This window comes from Brachyistius frenatus, unplaced genomic scaffold (assembly GCF_029030835.1).
Source record: "Brachyistius frenatus isolate BFR_SWC_R1_liver_20210118 unplaced genomic scaffold, ASM2903083v1 Contig_27, whole genome shotgun sequence".
Taxonomy (NCBI): Eukaryota; Metazoa; Chordata; class Actinopteri; family Embiotocidae; genus Brachyistius; species Brachyistius frenatus.
In genome coordinates this window covers 203,667-226,120 of record NW_027210626.1, presented here as the reverse complement: position 1 = coordinate 226,120, position 22,454 = coordinate 203,667, and the positions used below count along the sequence as shown (strand labels likewise).

Below are 22,454 nucleotides of genomic sequence, written 5' to 3'. Positions count from 1 at the left end.
ATACTTCTTAACTAAATGTGCTCTGTGCAGCACAAGAAAACATTGTTCCTCTCTTTGGTCTTCTTTTGCCGCCCACATTAATAGTTTTAAATTGCTCCACAATTATACTTTATAGCGCAATGAACGAAGAAATGAACTATAACGAGCTCGTAAAACTTGCAATATAGAATTTCCGGGTTCTCCAAATTCTGACTTAGAAATTGCAATATTGTTTTATTGCTCGTGGTGTTTGGTCTCTATTTTCCATTTTTCCAACAGTAACAGGTTTTTCTTCTGAGGGCCTAATCTGTGGTCATAAATATTTTATTTTTAATGTGTCCTTTGGCCTTTTGGATCTGCTCGGTTGTCACTAACATGGTTATCAGCTCTTTTTTTTTTTTTTATCTTTGAGCCTCAGCTGATCAACAACATCTCAGCGAATTTTTGCTACAGAAGAAGAAAAGTGTGGAGTGTGCCGACAAGGAGATAAGAGTGAGCTGTAGTTGAGCATTTGACCTGTAAATACTTCAGCTGATGGTTGAATTCCTCTGAGTTGAGTGAGGAGCAGTAACGGACATGAACATGTGCAGACTTTTGCAATACCTCGTTTTCACAGTACAATAACATCAATAAGGTGTTTGTTTATTTCATGTGAAGCACATCTCTCTCCTCCCCCGTGTGTGTGTGTGTGTGTGTGTGTGTGTGTGTGTGTGTGTGTGTGTGTGTGTGTGTGTGTGTGTGTGTGTGTGTGTGTGTGTGTGTGTGTGTGTGTGTGTGTGTGTGTGTGAAATCCTAAAGTGGTTTGAGGAATGTTGTAATGTGAGGAATGTAGATAAAAAGAGGGAGCTCTCTCTTTAGAGGTGTCCTCAGTCAAACCACAAACCTTTGCTGTGTAGCCTCCCCCCTCCTTGACTTAGTTCCCTAGTTTGAAAACCAAGCAGTATAAAACACTGATGTGTAATCGCGGCAGCGTTTGTCAGCCCATTAAATGGAACATACATGATTTTTCACTCATACTTTATTTTTATATGACAATTCTAATTGCGCAGTATTGGAATGAACACAGAGATTGTCTGCATACAGCCATATTACAAATAAGCAGATGTAACATATGACAAGGTGGCATTAAACCATAGATGGAGCAGAAACTGAGCAACTGAGAGAAACTGAGACGCGAAACACCTGCATTTTGAAAATAGCTTCAGGGAAACAACACATTGAGTGTAAAAGGAGTCTGAAGGAAGGACACCGTGCATGTGGTGGTGAGAACAAGAACATACATATTACTGGAGTTCAGACAAAAACGTGTCCATAGCCAAACAAGAATCCTTTTTTACTGTTTGAAGCTTTTTCAGATTTAAACACTATTCTGGAAAAGGTAGAAGACTGTCCTCCTTGAAACTCCCCTTTGTCTTTTGTGCAAGCAGCTTATCACTGACCACAACTGCACTTTGTAGCTAAGCAAGCTCTACTGGTCGTATGAGAATCAGCCGCCATAACTTCAGGTGTTAAAACTACATATGGGTATCAAGGAAACAATGCTAACGGAAAGTCTATTAGCTTTATTATGTTTATATGATGTTTTCCTCGTTAGGAGGAGAAAGGGTGGCTGGATGGTTAGATACATTTGATTCCTGTTTGCAACGAAACCGTTGCCAGTGAAGACGAGGTTGCAGAGATAAGGAAGTAATAACCTTCACTCACAACACTTTTCAAAGTGATCATTGTAACCGAAACTATTATCTTCCTCTAACCCGAACCAAGTAGCCAACTTTTGTGCCTAAAACTGACCCATATGGTCGTATGGGAATGGAGGACTTGTTCAAAAGAAGTGTTTTGCTATTTTTGCAGCACTTCCAGAAAAGGTCACATAGCCTGAAAAGTGTTAAACAAGGAAATAAAAACGAGTAAAAATTTTTTAAAAAAAAAAAAAAAAAGCAAAATGTGCTTTCCCTATAAATTTTATTCAGACTCATGAAGCCTTAATATGCTAACTAAATGTAATTGCTGCTTAAACAACTATGGGATGAGATCAGCACAGAATTAGGTGCACAATGAAACACCCCCCGACTCCTCCCCCAACCCGATCACTTCAACTGCAACAAATGTGGGTAAACACACACACACACACACACACACACACACACACACACACACACACACACACACACACACACACACACACACACACACACACACACACACACTTAGAACCATCATTATAATATTATAATTAGCCGGAGCTGCTAACCTAAAATGAAAAAACTAGCATGGCTTCAAAGATGTTTTTTTATAAGCAAAAACATACATAAGTATGTCCGTCATGTCCTTGTGACAAAATAATCAATTGAATTGTTGTAGGGATATATTTGGGGATTTAAATGATTTGTAAAAGAAAATGTTTTTTCCTCTTTTGTTCTTAACCCTCGTGTTGTCCTCGGGTCAAAATGACCCGCAGCTGTTTTCAACCAAGTTCTATTTTATTTTCATATTTTTTGGGATCATTGGTGACAAGGAGGCTGTGAGGGTTTCTTTAAAAGAATGATGACCAATGATCCCAACAAAATATGAAAAATAGATAAATAAAATAAGAACTTGGTTGAACACAGCTGCAGGTCATTTTGACCCAAGGACAACAGGAGGGTTAAGTGGGACTGGATCCTTGATAGTGCAGGTCAAAATGTCCCTCGGACAAAAAGTACGGAAAAAAAAAAAAAAAGGAACTGTTTGTCCTGAATTATGTTTGAACAGTCACTGAATCAGAGTGTGTCACGCAGTTTTGTGTGTTTGTGTGCGTGTGTGCGCTTGTGTTAGTGGGCACACTAACTTGATGCTTTGCCAAAGGAAAAAAGGTTTTGCCCAAGCAGCCCTCATGTCTGTGTTGCCATGGTTGCTGTTGACACAGTGAATGTGGGTGTGTGACCGAGGTGTGTTTGATTTCCTCCTCTGACCTGAGTCTGCTTGTCTTGCACCAGCTGAAAGATGTCAGGATTGTTGATCAGGTCGACATAGTTTCATATGATCTAATGTAATCTGGAGAAGCATTTCTTTTTGGCCTACAGTCAAGTTTTATGAAAACTTTGTTATGTCGCACACATTTCAGCTTTTAATCTGCATGTATGCCAACGACCTCAAAAAATAACTTTCTGGTTCACTCATTTAAAAATGTGCCTCTGTATTTATTATATAATATTGGATTTTAGGACAAGTTAACTAAACAAATCCCAATTAAACAACAGCTCCTTCAACATCATGACATGAATGGATGCTCAGCAGCATTATAGGCTGATTATAAGTATCTGTGCAAAGGAGATCGGCTTTTCTTTTTCTGGCACCTTAAAACATTCGAAAGAACTATCTTTTTGTAATTATTTATAATTGTTGTCTTATCTAACTTTTAAATAGCAAACTTACAGCTGTTTCATGTCCTTTTAAGCCCTTCCTGATGTTTTTGTAGTGTTTTTTTTTTTTTTTTAACATTTTGTGAAAAATGTCTTTGCAGATAGAAAATATAAAGAACAAACGTGCCACTGTGTTATTAGTCCAAATATTCCTGACGGTGGGAGGCATGCCCAGGACAGTTCACTGGAACAGTATACTACATTTCCTACATGTTTTTCAAGTCATCGGTCCTGGTGACCTGACCTGTGACCGCTCCAGTGACTTTCTATGACCCCATAAAGAAGTCTTAAAATCCAATCCTGCAGAGGAAACATACCCGAGACATTTAGTCGACCGCTGACAGATGCTGTTGCCATTTTTAAGCTCAGGTTGACATTCATATCGACTTACTCATTCTCACTCTTATCTTGTTGTCTCTCTCAGGCAGTGAAAGCTTCTTTTGTTCTTTTCACATATGCTTATCGCTTTATTTGAGTGTTGCAATTTCAATTCTGATCTACCAGTTGACAAAACAGTGTCACAAGCCTTTTTGTAGTCCTTCTGTTGGCGGAGGTCGCACTACAGACCACCGTAAGAATATCCAAGACAAAACCTTCCGCTTCTGCTCAGATAAGGCTACACGCGGTATCCCATAATTATCCAGTCCCGCATATGTGGGGCTCCAAAAGTGAGCATCAGGTTTTATCCCGTGTAGCCTGTCACACAACACTGCACAACCTATTCTGTGTCATGAATGCCTCAAGAACACATTTTCAAAAATGCACAATTTAAAAATCCGTCCACTGCACGGCTTCTTCATACCTCACCGGGAGCGTTTCAGATGTGACCCAGCGTGTAGACGCTCGGTATGCGATCAGTGTGTTATCGGTAGTCTTCACATGGTGTTTCATTTAAAAAATTGGCTGGATTCTCTTTGCCGTTCCTGTCTGACTTCCTGCCTGGCAGATCTGCTCTGTGCAGCTCGCAGCGACTTCCGACCGGCTTCTGTAATAAAAAATTAAAAAAATGTAGACTACGCACATATTTTTAGAGGAGCGAAGAGCCTTTTCAAGCACACGGCTGACTCGCACCTCGGTACGTCTGTTGGAATCACAAGCATTGTCGAGAATGGCGATGATCAGCTCCAGCGGCCGCGTCGGAGCGGGAACGCAACAAGGTGGAATCCAGTTACTGATTTTGAGTAACGTCCTCGTCTGTGTTGGGGTGAAAGATTTAGTGGCATCAAGTGGTAAGGTTGCAAATTGCAACTGAGTATCCTGCAACTAAAACTCCCCTTTCAAGTGTGTAAGAGAATCTACAGTGACTGTGAAACTTAAACACACACACAAACAAAAAAAAGCCACTCTCTGTAGTCAGGGTTTGGTTTGTTCCTTCTAACATGACACAATGATTTTTATTTTAAGGTGATTACACACTGGATGATTGAGTCCTCTGAGTTTAGCACAGGCTGATTTAATATTTCTAAGTTGTATCATTTTAAGTGATATTCCACCCTGTCTTTGCTTGGTTTGCACCATAGTGAGAAAAGTCCCATGTTGTACATGAACAATGCATTTTGTCAAGTCAGTCAGGACACCTGAATAATATTCCTGTTCTTACATCTTAGGGTGGAACAATGTGTAATGACTGTAATCAGGCGGAGAGTTTCCTGTTGAGCATCCACCCTCTGTCCATTGTACCCCAGTCACTCAACACGGGTTCCCGGTGGCTGAGATTGCCCCACAGAGCATGGGACTTTTTTCCAGACAATGTTCTGTTTTTGAAAAGGCTCTGGAGGCTTTAAATAGTGCCTGGTGATATGTTTGTCTCATTATGTCATTCATTTCAGGATCCTGTCTCTTGATGGAGACCAAACAGTTCAGATAGTGTTTCTAAAGTAAGTGACAGAAGCCTTTTCCAAACGTACCCCGTCCTGACTACAATACAGTCCACCACTACTTTGGTAAAATGTGAATTTGACGCATTTAAAAAGATCTAAATTAAATTCTGAAACAAATCAAAATGCCGTCAAATTTGCAAGATTTGATAAAAGCCAAGGATTCCAATGAAAAATGGGAGTAAATGACTTTGGATGCTGGAGGTGCAGTTTGGGAGCCTCTTTCAGGGGAGGCAGAGTTGGCCCCTACATTGTATACAAACTCTCACACACACACACACACACACACATGCAGTGTACACACACAGACACAAAACAGCAGCTGCCAGCACCTAGTTTGGAGTTGAGCCTCCACTCGGTGTCTATTTGTAGCATGGAGTCATCTAGAAGACTGAGACATGTTTCAGGTCTAAAACATTGATTTTAGGAATGTAACCCTTCTTTATTCTTTTTTTTTTTTTTTTTTTTTTTTAGTATTGCAGATTTAACACAGCGTCTGTTCTCTAATGCAGCGTCAAACATGTTTGTTTCACTCGGAGTGTATTTCTGGATCTGGCTTGGTGTCGTTTTGATGGTTTGGGAAGTGGCCATTAATTTGAGATGCCAGTAGAGTTTAACCACATAAAGAGCTATCATTTCACCAGAGGAGAGACCGATTAATGGGTTTAAAGGAATGCATAGGCTGTCCGATATTGCCGCTCTGTTGATCCACTTGGAGAAGACTCGTGCTACGTTTACGATATGTTCCCAGTTTGAATCCCGCCGAGGTTCTTCACTGCCAAAAATAAGCGGTCCAAAAATAATTGCATGACGGTGTTTACCAGAAAGGCGGTTAAGGTGTATTCGGAAACGGTGAAAGTGTGAAAAGATTCCCCGTTAGCGACAGCTGTGCTCAAAGCCAAACATGACACTTGTCACATGCCAGGCTCTATTATTACCATTATTTTGAATGCCCTTCTGCGTTGGTACATGCGCAACATCAGAGCAGCAAAAGAAAAAGGCAGTTTACTTTCTAGATTTGGCTTTTTCCAGCCAGTGTCAGTTACATACCTCGTATCAGGAGGATTACACTGAATAGATAAGATGTTGCTTCACTGTTGTATGTTTGTCTAAACGTACTGCTGCTTGGTTTCTTTCTCTAGTGTGTTTATTCAATGATGTCAAACACGAGTTAAAAGAAAGCCATTGAAATTTGTTTTGTTCCTGTTGTTTTGGTATCTGATGCCTTTCACTCCTCCTTCTCTGCTCTGCTGTGCAACATTTCCACTTTGCGTAATACCGAGCTGGAGCCACATTGTTATATCTCCCAGAAAGCTGAGAGTTCCAGCTGTTTAACACACACACACACACACACACACACACACACACACACACACACACACACACACACACACACACACACACACACACACACACACACACACACACACACACACACACACACACACACACACACACACACACACACACAGATTTATAGCATTGGGAGATGTTAGCCATAGTCTGTATATTAGGGCTACAAAACATTTGAAAACAACAGCTAAGATGTGTGTGTGTGTGTGTGTGTGTGTGTGTGTGTGTGTGTGTGTGTGTGTGTGTGTGTGTGTGTGTGTGTGTGTGTGTATATACCATGACACAGTGACCTCTGCCTGGACAGGCGTCAGGGTGGGCACTTTAATTTCAGTAACCTGCCCAAGAATAGACAGCGGGTGTGACAGGAGGAGAGGCTGTGCGAGTGTGTGTCTTTGTGTGTGTGCGTGTGTGTGTGTGTGTGTGTGTGTGTGTGTGTGTGTGTGTGTGTGTGTGTGTGTGTGTGTGTGTGTGTGTGTGTGTGTGTGTGTGTGTGTGTGTGTGTGTGTGATGCAGAGTTGATGGGGGAATGAGAGACAGAGGGAGTGTGTCCATGAGAGAGGGTGTGTGTGTGAGAGAGAGAGGGAGAGTACTCCCAGTGCAGTCCGACCAGTGCTGGGTTCTCCCTCATGCTATGTGGATTACAGCTCTCACCGCTTGCTGCATTCTCGTTCCTGGAAGCTACCAGGAAACATCACAGGATTTCTTTTTTTTTTCTTGGAGTACAAGGAGCTTTGAGAACAGTTACTTTGTGCAGGTGAACTCAAACTGTTATAAGTGAGTATGGAGATGAACGGTCGTGCCGTGCCACCATCCATACCTGAGGATGCCGAAGCCCCCGACCACATTTTTCACAGCGAGATGAACGGCTACCACCAGAAGCTTCACAGTGGGGACGGGGGAGAGGCTGAGGTCCCCGTGTCCAAGTCCCAGAGGCGGAAGAGTGATGTCAAAGTCTATAAGGAGTTTTGTGATTTTTATGCTCGCTTGTAAGTAGAGGACTTTTTTTTTCTTTTTTTAAAGGACAGAAACAAAAGCACTGTGGTTAGTTGTGGACCAAAATGGAGGTTTACCTTTAAAAAAAAAAAAAAAAAAAAAAATACTATTGGAAATCACTCCCTAACATTATTTTAACTTCTACACGAGATGTCACACCAGAGAAATTCTAACAGTTGGGTGTTAAAATATTTTGCTCAGCAAGCCAGTAAGATGTGCAATAAAACCTGCTGCATCCTTTTTAAAGGAGCTGTTGACCCACCAAAAAGTATTGAGTTGTTAAGCCTTAGGTGTGTAGCTGGATTATAAAATGATGGTTTAAGTGTTGTTTCAAAGTCTGCGTCGTTCCCTGAGAGACATCTTCACTTTCAGTTGTCCTAAAATAACTCGTACCTCCTACAGTTGGATTTACTGTTTATTATCTCGGATGGAGTATCGTGGAGCTGGATTGGCACAAGAGTTATGATGTGATTCCCTGATTTGGGTGAGCGATGTCTGGCTGAAGACTTACCACAGAATCCAATTACCATTTCGTATCAGAATGAATGCATTTTGGTAACTGACATGCCAAATATACCGACGACATTGCAGGAAAAATGGTATGTTATAATGGAAGTGTGTGTGTGAAGGAATTCGGTCTCCTCATTCGCTGATATCGTATTAGCGTGTAAACGCTGAGATTACTGCATCGTTATAGAATGCGAGGAATTCTGATATACTTGACGCTGGGTTTTACCATCCAGTTTGATTTGCTTAAGCTGCCTTAGGTGCCATGTTAGTGCAGGGATAGCGCTGAGCGCTAGAGGAGGGAGCGCACAGAAAGGGCTATTTTTGTGCCGAGGAGGGGGAGGGAGTTCTTATGCAAAGTAGAATATGCCAACTGGCATTTCAAGTATGTGCGCTTGAGTGACAGAAAAGCTAAATATACATGTTGTATATTTTTGACCGATCTGGGTTCATCATAGGCTGGAAGGTAAACACGGACGTGGGGTCACCCCCGGGTGTCTGAAGGGACATTTTGAAGCATGCCATTTGTGAGCCGTTTTGGGTTCAGGTGGGATGAACCACCACTGTGAGAGCCCTGTCAATCATGAAAAATATGAAATCACGTGTTTAAAAATACCTGACTTTACTGACCTCTAGTGGTAGCACGTAAAACCGACTTTATATTTGGTCTTCGGCAGGTGTCATATACACAAGTAAAACCTGCTTTGTGTCGCATCACGGGATTGAATTTGGACAATGTGAAAGAAGTTCAGTCTTGTCTGAGCTCAGGAAAGTTACTGACAGCATTGAACCTCATGACGGATGTCAGCGACATGTGGGCCTCGGTTTCCCTTGGAATTGTCTTAACAGTTGAAGTAATTAAAATTTGTCAATTGTTAAACGTATATGGAAATATATGGGGATAATTCTTGTTATTGATGGATTATTTGAATGCAGATGTAGTTACTGATTCATCTCTGCGTGTTAACACAAAGGAAAACATTGCAATGATGCAAAAGAGAGGAATTGAAGACACATGGAAAGCAGACAGGGCAGGGTGGAGGGAACAGAAGGTATTCATAACACAAGTGATACTGCATCTTTTCCAACAAGACAACCAGGCTCCTTTTATAGTCACAGCCCAGCATGGTGGGGTTAACAGAGGAGTCATGGCTGGTGTTTTAAGAAATCTGTGCCCCAGCCTTTACAGTTACAGCACCTTTTTTGGCTGGACCGTAACAGCGGGGCCAGTGCTCGGAAGACAAATGCCTGTCACTGAGTGAGTGAGTGTCTGAGTAATCTAAGTTACACCATGTGTAAGATGAATCCTGTGACTATCTGTGTCAAATTAACAGCGCTGTAGTGTTTCAAAAGATCGTGGCAGTGTCTGTGACATCACACGTCCCTCTACACTCAAAAGTGGAGGTGTCTGATTTAAAGTATGCATTTCAAGCAACGTATCAACAGTAGCTTTAGGCTGATGGCGCAGTTATTAAAGTAAGGGAGGCTACTACACTATTTGGGGAGTCTGAATGGTGCAAAGGGGAAAGTATTTGGCCACCACTATTGACTTGACCACATGAAACACAATTAATTAGCAGCCGGTGGAAAGCTGATCGTGCCCTTGCTCTTCTACAGTAACTATTTTCTTCAGTCAAGCTCTCTAAGAGTGGGAGTTAAAAGCAACAAGGACTGGGAGAGTTGGTCATTGGCAATGAGTTTAATAAAGAAAACCTTTTTGTTTTAGTTCTAACACTGAGTACAGGCTTGTCTTTCACTCATGCAGGGTGCTAAAGGCAGATAGGAGGGTGTAAATGCCTAAGGGATGTATCATTTCCTCCCACAAATCCTTCAGACAGGGCAGGGCTCTCACTGCGTTTGATATCAGCCCAGACGGGGTATATAAAACGATATGCAAGCATGCGATGAGTGGAAACGTCTTGTTTCAATGTGGTCCTTTTTAAAGTGCATGCCAGTTATCTTACCATTTTTTATTTTTTTTTTTTGATGGAGGACAGATTATTGAAGACATTTGGTGGAAGAGAGATATTCATTATTTAAATGTTGACCAGTTTAGAGTTAAGCCCAAAAAATGTGAAGAAATGAGCAGTTTATCTGGAAGTTTTAGGAATTTGTGATGATACCCAACTTGATGTAAACAAGTTGAAATGATTAGATGGCATCGCTCCATAAAAATCCTGTGTGTGTGTGTGTGTGTGTGTGTGTGTGTGTGTGTGTGTGTGTGTGTGTGTGTGTGTGTGTGTGTGTGTGTGTGTGTGTGTGTGTGTGTGTGTGTGTGTGTGTGTGTGTGTGTGTGTGTGTGTGTGTGTGTGTGTGTGTGTGTGCGTTCGGCCGTGCGTGCGTGTGTGTGTTGCCTAGATACGTTGCAGTATTCTGACCTTTAAAACAAAGCAGACAGCTCAGGCTCGTCCCACCGTTCTCTCTTTCTTGTTCTTTTTCCCTTTCAACATATCTGTCAGCAACATGTTCCCATTAACATCCAGTTTGTCTCGGGTATTAAGCAATGATGTTATTCTGAGCATGGGGACATACAGTATGCTATTTATTCATTAGTCCTTCAGATACTTGCTTTGGGACGTGGATGTAGCTCAAGGTACATCTTAGTGGGAAAATATGACGACATACAGTATATCAGGATTCACTGGTACTGAGTTTCCTATACTACATTAATCTATAACTGTCATCCCTAAATAGGAGAAGTCAGACCTTTCTGCCCCTATGAAATTAAAGACTTATTTTATAATTAACTCACACTGGACAAATCAGGCAGCTCTGAGCAGTGTTTAGTTAATAGTGTGGCTTCCTTTATCTTTAAATCCCAAAACTTGTCAACAACTATCAAAACTAGATGTTGTAAATATACACTGGCTGGTATACAGTTCAGCAGATGTGTTGCACATTTTCACAATCATTTTTTTCAGTTAGGGGGACAGTTTAGTTTGTATGTTTCCAGATCAAATTTGATTTTCAATTGGTTTACAACCACTGATTTAAATAAATACAAAGTTTGGCCGAAGGGTCAAAAAATAAATCACCTATTGGTGAGTCATTTTGGCATGTTTTTGGGTGTGCCACACTATGTGACGCAGCTTCTGACAGCTGTATTTCCAATTTTACAAAATTATTAGTCAGGGGCCCGGCCCCCTTGATATATTACAGTAATGTTTTGCAGTGAGGCAGTAAAACAATTCTGATTGTCTACTGAAAGGGGAGTGTTAGCTTCACATGTCACACTGGCTCCATGTGTCAGGTTTTCTTATTTAAACAGTCATTGTTTTTATATGATTTAACAGCCCACATCTCTGTGTGCACTCACATCACATGGATGGATGAAACAGTAACTTCAGTTTGTCTCCCAAAAGGCAGCACGTAGGTTTCCCACCTCACTGATGCCCACGCCCTGATACACAGAGCCAATGTGAACCTGGAACCAAGTGTGTGTGTGTGTGTGTGTGTGTGTGTGTGTGTGTGTGTGTGTGTGTGTGTGTGTGTGTGTGTGTGTGTGTGTGTGTGTGTGTGTGGGCGGGCGGGCCGATAACCCTTTTTTTCCCACTCTACATTCTCATTTTACTGAGTACATCCTCTTGTTATCATGACGGGGGAAACGCGACAACAGATTTCCGTCAGGTTAGGTGTGTCCTGACATCAGCCTGGTTAATGCCATGTATATCTGGTATTTTCCAAAGTTTGTTAATTAGGATTCTTGACATTTAACAAATATGAAACAGCAACCAATGCTGGGGAAACAATCTAATCAGACACTGCATTCATATAAATACATGTGCATATATAAAATGTAAAACTCTCCTGCAAAAATTAAGTAAAACTGTAATCTTGTTGTTTCACTACCAGAAACATTGCCGGTTTAATTGGGGGTCAGCCAGCAAAAACAATTAACAATACATGTTACACGTGTATTTTTTTTTTCCCCATATCCATGAGTCTACTTATTACACAAGTATACTTACTTTGACCCTGATTGTGACTTTTTTTTTTCTTCTTCTTCTTCTTCTCAGCAACATGGCCAATGCACTGGCCAATGCCATGTGCGAGCGCTGCAAGAGTGGCTTCGCCCCGGCAGAGAAGATCGTGAACAGTAACGGGGAGCTCTACCACGAGCAGTGCTTTGTGTGTGCCCAGTGCTTCCAGCAGTTCCCCGAGGGACTCTTCTACGAGGTAACACGTCGTCCTCTTAACAGTCCAATAAAAGATACGTGACGCAGGAACTGACAGGTTTAAGCACACCTTCAGGGCCTTGGATTATAATAAACACCTGTTTTTCAAATGGTTTGGACTTTTTTTTTTAGCCGATATCAATCAAAGCAAAGTCCCTCTGATTGGTCTAGACATGTCTAAAAACTTCTGCACAATGCAGCTGCTGTCTGCATTGCTCATATACACTGGCTGCAGGCCGTGCAGTAAAGTTACATGCGCAGGTAAGATTAAAATGTGTGGAAAGAGTGAGAGATTTACAGATATTTGGGATTCAGTTGCTTTAAAAAAAAAAAAAATCAATGATGCCATTGTCTTGGGTTAATGAACTGCCTCTCTCTTTACAGACAGTTAGATCACTCTTTATTCCTTATTGCAAGGTACTGTTAGTGCGCATCCCTCAAACAAAGAATTTGTGCATTTGAGGTAAATAAAGAAGGGTGAGCACAACCTTAATGTAGTATTGAATTATTGGAAGCCGTCTTCCAGTAAACTGTTTGCTTACCGGCCTTGACACGAGGCCAGATGTTTCTCCGCCAGGCCCCGGAGAACCTGAAGCTCTTTATGTTTGTCAGTTAATCAAGGAGAAAGTGTCTCTATAGCTCTGATCAATATAAACATCAAAGCCAAGGATCTTACATTTGCCTTGCCTTTTCTACATGTTGCCAAAAATAAACACAAAGCTGAATATTACCCATCCTACTGTTGGAGCAGTCGTAGCCTGCTGATACATGAAAACAAGCTTGAAGCAGGAGTATGTAGGTTTAGAGTGGATAGAAAAGCTCCACAGCTGCATTTGCTTTAATGATCTGGAGACGCCGGCTCTAAAAACTCTTAATTTTCTTTTCCCTTTAAAATAGAGTCAGTACTTTTTTTTTTTTTTTTTTACAGGATAGAGTTTCAAAAGGTGTACTTCTTGTAATTTTGAATGCTCTTGTAAAAAAATACTGTCTACATTAGAAAGGTAATAAAATGGCTGTTGTGAAGGGAAGAAATAATATATACCGTTTTGATACAAAAATGTCCCGTCATGTCCTAAATATATGTATTATTTCAAGCAATACTTTTGTGCAGCAAATATGACACCATGGTGCACTGATGGCTTAAATACAAGTGTTTATACAGTACAACATCGACCCATGCTCGCACACATTAGTGTCACATGGCAACTTGTGACTTAGGAAATGTGACTTGGATATTGAACCCAAAAGATACATATTGGTTTTTACATTCATACAGAAAGTCTTTTGATTGATAAATGTCTCAGTTGTATGTAAAAGTCACTATTTCACAGAGTCAAGAATGTACATTTGGGTTTAACACCACCCAAAGAGCTCATTAAAACGCCCCTCTGCTTTCTCCCATTATGTCCTCCCTCGTCCAATTCTAGTACAACCCTGTTGTAAATCAAAACCGAATGCGATTATTTGTGTCTCTGATATGCTCTTTTTCATACCCAGTTATGTTACTGACCTGTTGCTATTTTACCTAATTAGTTGTGAGATGTTCTTCCAGCTGTTTCTTTCACCGTAACACAACTTTTATAGTCTTTTTTTTTTTTTTTTTTTTGACAATGTCCCAATTTTTTGGAAACAAGTTGCTGGCATCAAATTCAAAATGAGGAAACAATAACATTTCTCAGTTTCAACATTTGATATGTTGTCTTTGAACTACAGGTTGTATTTCCAATTAAATATGGGTTTACAAGATTTGTAAATCATCACAGCTTTCAATAGAAAGAGTTAAGTTGTGTTTTTACCGCGGTAACAAATACACATTGGTGCGACTATTCCTCATCAACGCGACATGCAGTAATTTTCTTTTAGTGACGGTGAGAGAGTTTAAGTATATTGAGGTTTGGACAGATGCTTTTTTTTAGGAACATACTGTTAATCAATGTTACTCCTGTTACAGTCTGATAATGTACAGTCGTGGGCATCAATTAATTGTGTACAAATTGTTTGAATTCTGTTGACAGTTTGAAGGCAGGAAGTACTGTGAACATGACTTCCAGATGCTGTTTGCTCCCTGCTGCCACCAGTGTGGTAAGTAGAGTGAGCTTATTAGAACAATGCATTTCTCTGCGAGTGTTTGCTCAGGAGCAAGCCTATGTAAACTTCTGTTCCTCTCTCAGGTGAGTTCATTATTGGCCGTGTGATCAAGGCAATGAACAACAGTTGGCACCCGGACTGCTTCTGCTGTGATATCTGCCAGGCTGTGCTGGCAGATGTTGGATTTGTGAAGAATGCTGGAAGGTCAGTCTCTTCACAACCAACAATCATCATTTCACGAGTAATATTATCAGATGAAGTCTATTGAAAAGTAGGAAAACGTTTTCCTGCAATGTTTTAGCAGGTACTGACATTTCTCCAACTTCTACACACCTACAGTCAAGCATTCTCAAAACCTGCTCCTTCGTGTCCCCTTTTTAAAATTGTCCTGCTTCAAAAACAATGTGTTAAGTGAAAGTCATTATTTAAGTATCCTGTAACTTGCTCTTCAAAGGCCAACTTAGGGGAAGAAGTATCTAATTAAGTATTTCTCTTTCTATGCTGTATTTCTCTGTCTTTCTCCCATCAGGCACCTGTGTCGTCCATGTCACAACAGAGAGAAAGCTCGCGGCCTCGGCAAATACATCTGTCAGAAGTGTCACGCCATTATTGAAGAGCAGCCACTGCTGTTCAAGAATGACCCCTACCACCCTGATCACTTCAACTGCAACAACTGCGGGTAAACACACACACACACACACACACACACACACACACACACACACACACACACACACACACACACACACACACACACACACACACACACACACACACACACACACACACACACACACACACACACACACACACAGCGGCCAGCTGCGTCAGCCTCACAAATCATATATAGCATGAAGTAAGCAAGAGGACCAGACGCCACAGCTGATAGTGGACTCAAGCTAGTTTTGAATGTTCAGACTTACAGATGACTATCTTAAAATTTCTTGCCAGTCATGCACTTCATTTGTCATGTCGTCGTGACTCTGCCAAGTAGTTTCATAGTTTTATGGGAGGATCCAGCAGCTTGACTGTATTGATATGAGGGCAGCTTGCTCCTTATTATGGGGTTTATTTCTGTCATTCGCTGATTAAGTGCTCATAAAAAATGTCGTCCTCCAATAAAGTGCATAAAATCTGATATTTAAAACAAATACTCAAAATCTGCTGCAAAATGATGGGCAATAGAAACAATAGTGCTCCCTGGTGGACAAACTGTAATTGTTGGTACGTGTGCCCACAGGTACCTAACATATTATCATTATAATACTTGTATATTATTCTAAACGCACACATTTATACATAATATCAGTCAATGGAATCTCATTCTCTGGTTAATGATTATAATAATCTTCAGGTTTAAAAAAAAAAGGCACAAAAATGTAAATTCAGTATCAAAAGCAGCATTATGTTTTATTTTTGTATGCTTGCAAAACTATTTCTATTTTGCATCAATACCCACATAATCAGCAACCGTTTCCTTTGACTGAATATCCTGACTTGGCGTAAAAGTAGATCTGATGTTGTTTACCTCCATCTCTGCAGTAAGGAGCTGACAGCTGATGCCAGGGAGCTGAAGGGGGAGCTCTACTGTCTGCCCTGCCACGACAAGATGGGGGTTCCCATCTGCGGGGCCTGCAGGAGACCCATCGAGGGCCGTGTGGTCAATGCAATGGGCAAGCAGTGGCATGTGGAGGTACGATGTTAGACTGTCGAACAAGACAGCTTCAGTTACGCTAAAATTAGTTGCATGTTTGTATTTGATTTAGACTCCCATACAGGAAGATACAATTTGAAAGTGTCAGATTGTGTTTACATCTATTTTCATTTTAAATACTGCATTATTTGTATGTCGTTGTTTTTACTGCCCTTTCTCTGTCTACACTGACAGCATTTCCAGTATTTATCATAATTGTGATGGATTTTTCTGTAGAAATGCAATTTACTTGAAATTTTTCATCTTTGGGAGAGTGATATAGTTACTGGCTATGGTGACAGTTATTATTATTATGCATTTATCCTACACATTTTATTTCATTCGGTGCTCTTTATAATATGCCATATGTGTGACTCATATTTTTTTTACCAGCTTTGTCTTCACAGTTGAATTCAGTACTTTTATCTCTGAGCTGCGTCCATTGGTCCGCCATCATCTGTCTCTTTCTTATTTTCTCTGTGGCATCATCTTTTCTTCTTTCTTTTCCGAATTGATGTCCATTTTTCTGTCTCCCCTCCTCCACGTGTAGCACCATGTGTGCACTGTGTGTGAGCGCCCATTTCAGGGCCATCCATTTTATGAGCGAGGTGGTCGTGCCTATTGTGAGAGGCACTTTGATATGGTGAGGGGATGAAGGATCGGCCTGTTGTTGATTGCTGCCCTCGTGTCCCTGCCTGGCTACAATCTCCCTGCCTCCATACAAGGGTTCCTGTAGTGTATAAATTGCCATTTAGTCTGTTAATTAAGTAAAGTCGAGTTAGTTTTAAGCACTTCAAACTTGGACCAATGTCCTGCACATCTTCAGAGCAGAATTTAATTCATCAGATAGAATGAAAAGAAGTGAGGACATTATAGTTTTTGGTGTTAACAGGTTAATAAGGGTGTCTGAAAAGTTTTAATGTGTAGTATATTATAAGAAATATTATATGTGTCCCATTCCCTACAATGAATTGCTCTCATTTCTGTTTGGAGGGTTAGTACTCCCTCCAGAGGTCACTCCTCTGTCCACCTTCTCGGCTCTTTTCATGGACGCGCTAACAGAACATCTGGACTGAACTGACGTGGTTGTGTTTTGACCTCTAAGACATATTGTCCTGCTGTCTTTAACATGGTCTGAGTGTGAAAATATCCTGACTGACGGCTGTGCTATAACCACATGTGCTTGGCTCTGGGTTTGCTTGCAGCATTTTGTGTGTGCTAAGTGTGAGAAACCCTTCCTGGGACACCGTCACTACGAGCGCAAGGGTCTGGCCTACTGCGAAACACACTACAACCAGGTAACACTCGCCAGTAGCCTACTGGGATTATCTATGTTTAACACACACATAGAAGTTGCATCATGCTGCTGTGTTTTGCCTGCTGTTAAATTTGTTTTCCCAATGCAGTTTACCAGATTCTGACGTCTATATGGATATGTAATGCTATATTAGATTAACACAAGACAGCATACACTAGTATTAACAGGATAGCATCTGATTCAAACATTAGTTACAACTGGCAGCACTCGTTCAAAAAGGTTTTTATAATTTAATGATATTTTTTTTAAAGTATTGAAATTCTAAAAAAAACTGGGAGAAATTGTTGTTGTTTTTTTCAACTGCACTGGATCAGACAGACCAACATTTAGTCAATGTAATGACTCCGACTGGTGTTAGAACGTTTCTTTGGGATGAGTTTTTGTTTTGTTTTGTACTCTCAGGAGCCTGTGTTGGCTTCCATGACTTTTGAATACAGCATATTATACGATCCGGGCTGAAAAAATGTGTCACTGCATTTCTAACCCCTTGTTTCTCTCACCTCATCCCACACAGCTGTTTGGAGATGTTTGCTACCACTGCAATCGTGTCATTGAAGGAGACGGTAAGAAAACTCATTCTGAGTTATGGATAAAGCGGTTATTATGCAGCTCTGCTGACTTTCGTGTTGATTAAAGCTTTGGATTTTAGCCTTTTTGAGTGGTGACTCTCAGGTGACCCACCTTCAGACACATTCTGTTGGCCAAAGTTCAGCTGGAAGACTTTTTATGAGAATCCACAGTTGTTTGATGTGGTAGTTAGAAATACTGGCTATTGCTGCTTGATTAAGTACGATTATGTGGCACAGAAGAATTTTATTTATTTTCTGTAACTAATGCACACACACTTACTCCTTTCAGATGAAAAGCCCTTTAGCGTTTCATACACGATACAGCCTACACTAGACTCACCAGATTTTGACTTAGTTTTCTCCACAACAATGTGGAGACCGCTGGTACTATCTTGATTGTGGTTTGATTTGTACATTATGATCAGATTTCTTGACGGTGTCTCTTGAACATTATTTTATGAATTCCAGACTGAGCAACATCCACTTATTTGAAATCATATGATGATAATTTGGGACACTGTCTCATGTAACTGTGTCTTTTATTTTTTTTTCAGTGGTGTCTGCTCTGAACAAGGCCTGGTGTGTCAACTGCTTCGCCTGCTCTACTTGTAACACCAAGCTCACCCTCAAGTAAGTTATGCAGCGAGTTAATAGTGTCAAGTCACAGTTTAACTTGCATTATTATTAACTCATTTGTTACTAATTTTTTTTTTTAACACTGTTTGAAAATCATACGTGAGTTGTCCGAGGTTTCTCTGTTCACTCTGCCATGTTTCTCTTTCACAATTACTCTACATCTGAGATTATTTGCTGCTGTTGACTGTTTTTCAGTCCTAATCTTTCCTGATTTTCTCACCTTTGTATTATAATCTTGTGTCTCTGTGGGCTCGACCTCTCCTCCCTTTCTTCATCCCTCCACTTTTTCTTCCCCTGCCTTCTCTTCAACTCTCATATCTCCTCCTCCTCTCCAACTACCCTTCCTCTTCTCTTGTCCCACACTTCTCTCCATCTTGATTTCCTCCCTGCTCTATCAGGGAAAAGTTTGTGGAGGTGGATCTGAAGCCGGTGTGTAAACACTGCTATGAACGCCTCCCAGATGACATGAAACGCCGGCTGGCCAAGCGCGAACGTGACTCAAAAGAGAAGAAGAAGAAATTATTGATACCCATGTGTCTGTGATCCTCTCTTTCTCCTTTTTCCTCACTTCAACCGTTCTTCTTTTGGTCAGTTTCCATCTTCCTCGCTATCTGTTTCTGTTTATTTTCTGTTTCATTATCTTTATATTTCAAACATGCTCCATGCCGCTTTTAATCCTAATATCTCTGTTATACTGAGTTTATTAAGCTTTTGTGCCAAATGATGAAATCAGAGATTCGGTACATGAATAGACACCAACTGAACACATTTGAGTAACACTGGAAACATTTCAGCAAATGATCACTTCTCAGCAGAAAACACTGGACAGGATTTAGTCTCACTGCTATGCAAACAGGAAAATCTGATCAATCACATGGTGAAGGGAAGGCTTTGTTTCTTGGGTCTCCCGATCTGTCTGTTGCGAAGAGTAAAGCCATAATCACTTCCGGCAGCTTTCTGGCCTTGGCTGTGGAATTGCCGAGGTCCCTCTGGGTCTGACACGTGCCCCGGTCCTGGCAGCGATTATCTGCTTTGGGAAGGAATTTGTCCGGGGCCAGGTGAGGGGAAGGCTTTAGAGAGGTGGCCAACGTTCGTAGAATATAAGACATTTATTACAGTGAATGAAAAGAAGGCACTCAAAGAGCACATAGTGGACCTCTGCCAAGGTTTCCTAATTCTCCTAATTATTTGAATTATTTTGTTGAAGAAAATTTTCATCTCAATCAAAGTCTAAGTCAGTGGACAGCGATATCTGTCTTGGAATACATGGGTTTTATTTAAGGAAGTGCTGTAGTTCAATAAAAATATCAAGAATGCTCATAAATCCGTTCACGACAATAATCAGAAATCTGCAAGAAAATATCCTAACTTTTAAGTTTCTAACAAACAAAAACAAGACCAAAGATATAACTATTTTAGCAGGTGTAAAAACCAAAGAATAAAAACACTTTACACTGTTACACTAGAACCCCAAATGCAGAAGTTTAAATGTCCAAATTAAGCAGGAGTCGTTTGTAATTAAGAATGCAGGCAGAAAATCTGACTATAAAAGTAAACTGGTTATAATCTAGAAGTTTTTAGTTACTCGAACATAAACAAAAAAACTTGCTGCACAACAATGGCAAAGTTTAATATAATATATATAATGTCACAGCAAACTTGACGTGCTACAAAACATCAGAGCTCCATTCAGTTGACGATAATAGAAAACGACGCTCCACAATATCCATAATTGACCATTCTCCACAGTTTTCTTTTTCACCATAACACATGCATGTCAACATGTCAGTGTATGTGCTGTTGCTGAAGTGGTTTATAAGGATATGAAAGGTATGATTGAGTGTGCCAACTTGCAGCTACTGGATGTAGTATTGAAACCGATACTGTACATACATCCCGAGAGTGATGACAACTAAATTCCGACCCGTTCGTGTTTCTTCCGCAGGAACAAGTTTGTGGAGTTCGACATGAAGCCAGTGTGTAAGAAGTGCTACGAGAAGTTTCCCCTGGAGCTCAAGAAGAGACTGAAGAAGCTGTCGGAAACTGTCGCGCGGAAGTAAACACTCCAGTGTGCTGGAGGGAGGGAAAGATGGATGAGACCGTGAGATGGCCATACACATGCTCAGATAGAATCTGTGTGTTTTATACTTGTGTTATTGCTATGTTACATTTAGGTTGACTATTTCAGTGGAACACTTTACTTTGTCCTTTCAGTTACAGCTTGAAGCCAATGAGCCTTGATTTCATGAGCCTGAAGCTGGCAAATGGCTCGACAGTCAGATTGTCAGTCCATCAGTCAGTATGTTTCGCCTTCAGTGCCTTATGGCTCAAATACTGTACTGTATATTTTTTACATGCTTGCTTATTTCACTGCTATATATATATAAATATAAACATACAATGATGGTCCTATATTTCATAAAAACACATGAGCTTTAAAAGAAATGTGGAAATAATATAATGACTTCAAATCTGTGTCGACTGGTGGTTTGCCAACTTGTCTCGTGACGCCAAAAATTTCTGTCCCCTGTTTGACTGATGTTACTGCTACATTTCCAAAGTAATGTAGTAAACCCAAAGAAAGCTGAAAACAATATAATGAATGTGTATATAATCTCTAACATGTATCATTTATGTATTCTTAATGTGTAATTTCTTTGATATTATGAAATATGTGTTAGTTTAGATCCATAAAGGTTTTTTTTGCATCTACAGTTTAATGATATTGTAATACATGCTGTTGCGATGGATGCAACCATCACCTACAGCATGTTGAGTTTCCTTGTTACGATATCTACTATGCATTTTTGTGTGACACAATCTGTGCAAACTGGTATTTTTAGTCACCAGTTTTTTTGTTTTTTTTATTTATATGGACAATCTAAAATAATTATGTTTTATCTAATTTCATTTACAATGTACATTAACAAAATTTGAGGGTGATAAAATAACAGAAACCTTTCAAAATACTGCAGTCTAATTCAACATCAGAACTGCAGCTATTGAAACACCCCTGACATGTTGTCAACAAATAATAAGCCTCACAGTGACAGGATTTATTGCATGGCAACTGGTAGCTGTGTGTGTGTGTGTCACAACATGATGGCTTGTGGCATGTGCAGGGACCGAATGTGGTAGTAATGTCAAATATTAGAACATTTGCCTCTGTTGTTTGTAATCCAGAGAAAGTGATCCTCTTAGGGAGGTGTACCGACTTCCTCGGGGCTCAGACCCACTTAGGAGAGAAAGCCAACCGTTCTCCTGCTCAAAATGCTTCACTTTAGCGCTATTTTATCATAGACTGCTTATCTTTTACACAGAAGTTCAATAGAAAAACACATTCCACTATTTTATGAATGCAAAGCCTGTGTTACTGCTGTGCATTTCACTACCGATGCCTCAACTTTTCTCGTGGCAGGTTGGAGTAAAACTATCCACCACTGTTGTTAAGCAGAACTTCACCTCTGCTACAAATAGTCTAGTACATAGTTTTATTTGATATCCTACTACCTGCTGGCTGACGGAGATGACTGCACAGAGAGATACTGCTCTGATACTGTATTTGCAATGTCTGTGAGATTTATTCATGTTAACACACCAAAGTGCATGTTCTTGAGTTGAATGGAAAGCTATTTAGCATTATATTTTAATATTCTGTCAACTTCTCTGAATAAACACGTACGTCAATGTGTGCATGTAGTAATGTTGATGTGAATAGCAAGTTTAGGATTCACAAAGTTCATCTCATAAAACAAGAATTTGGCAAAATCCCTGCATTTTAAGTAGTTCTATACATAAGTCACATATTTCAGCTTATTGAAGCTAAAATACAGTTCTTGGAAAAATAACTTGGGTTATTGGGTGC

At 40.4% G+C, this 22,454-nt stretch overlaps 1 protein-coding gene across 7 annotated transcripts in view; it reads left to right on the top strand.

Annotated features, from left to right (window-relative positions):
- Positions 1-22,280, top strand: part of lims2 (LIM and senescent cell antigen-like domains 2) — a 28,872-nt gene extending 6,592 nt beyond the window's left edge. For 2 of the 7 annotated variants that reach the window (XM_069698474.1, XM_069698473.1), the window contains exons 2-11: positions 12,127-12,286; positions 14,301-14,367; positions 14,457-14,577; positions 14,903-15,052; positions 15,916-16,066; positions 17,272-17,364; positions 17,899-17,947; positions 18,508-18,583; positions 18,988-19,176; positions 20,535-20,619. In XM_069698474.1, coding sequence (XP_069554575.1) covers positions 12,127-12,286; positions 14,301-14,367; positions 14,457-14,577; positions 14,903-15,052; positions 15,916-16,066; positions 17,272-17,364; positions 17,899-17,947; positions 18,508-18,583; positions 18,988-19,132 — 1,012 coding nt within the window. In that variant the 3' untranslated portion in view covers positions 19,133-19,176; positions 20,535-20,619. Of the gene's footprint in view, positions 1-6,998; positions 7,597-8,037; positions 8,088-12,126; positions 12,287-14,300; positions 14,368-14,456; positions 14,578-14,902; positions 15,053-15,915; positions 16,067-16,616; positions 16,710-17,271; positions 17,365-17,898; positions 17,948-18,507; positions 18,584-18,987; positions 19,177-20,534 lie in introns of those variants that run through there. The other 5 variants (XM_069698471.1, XM_069698476.1, XM_069698469.1 and 2 more) reach the window with 5 other exon arrangements.
- The last annotated feature ends 174 nt before the right edge of the window (positions 22,281-22,454 follow it).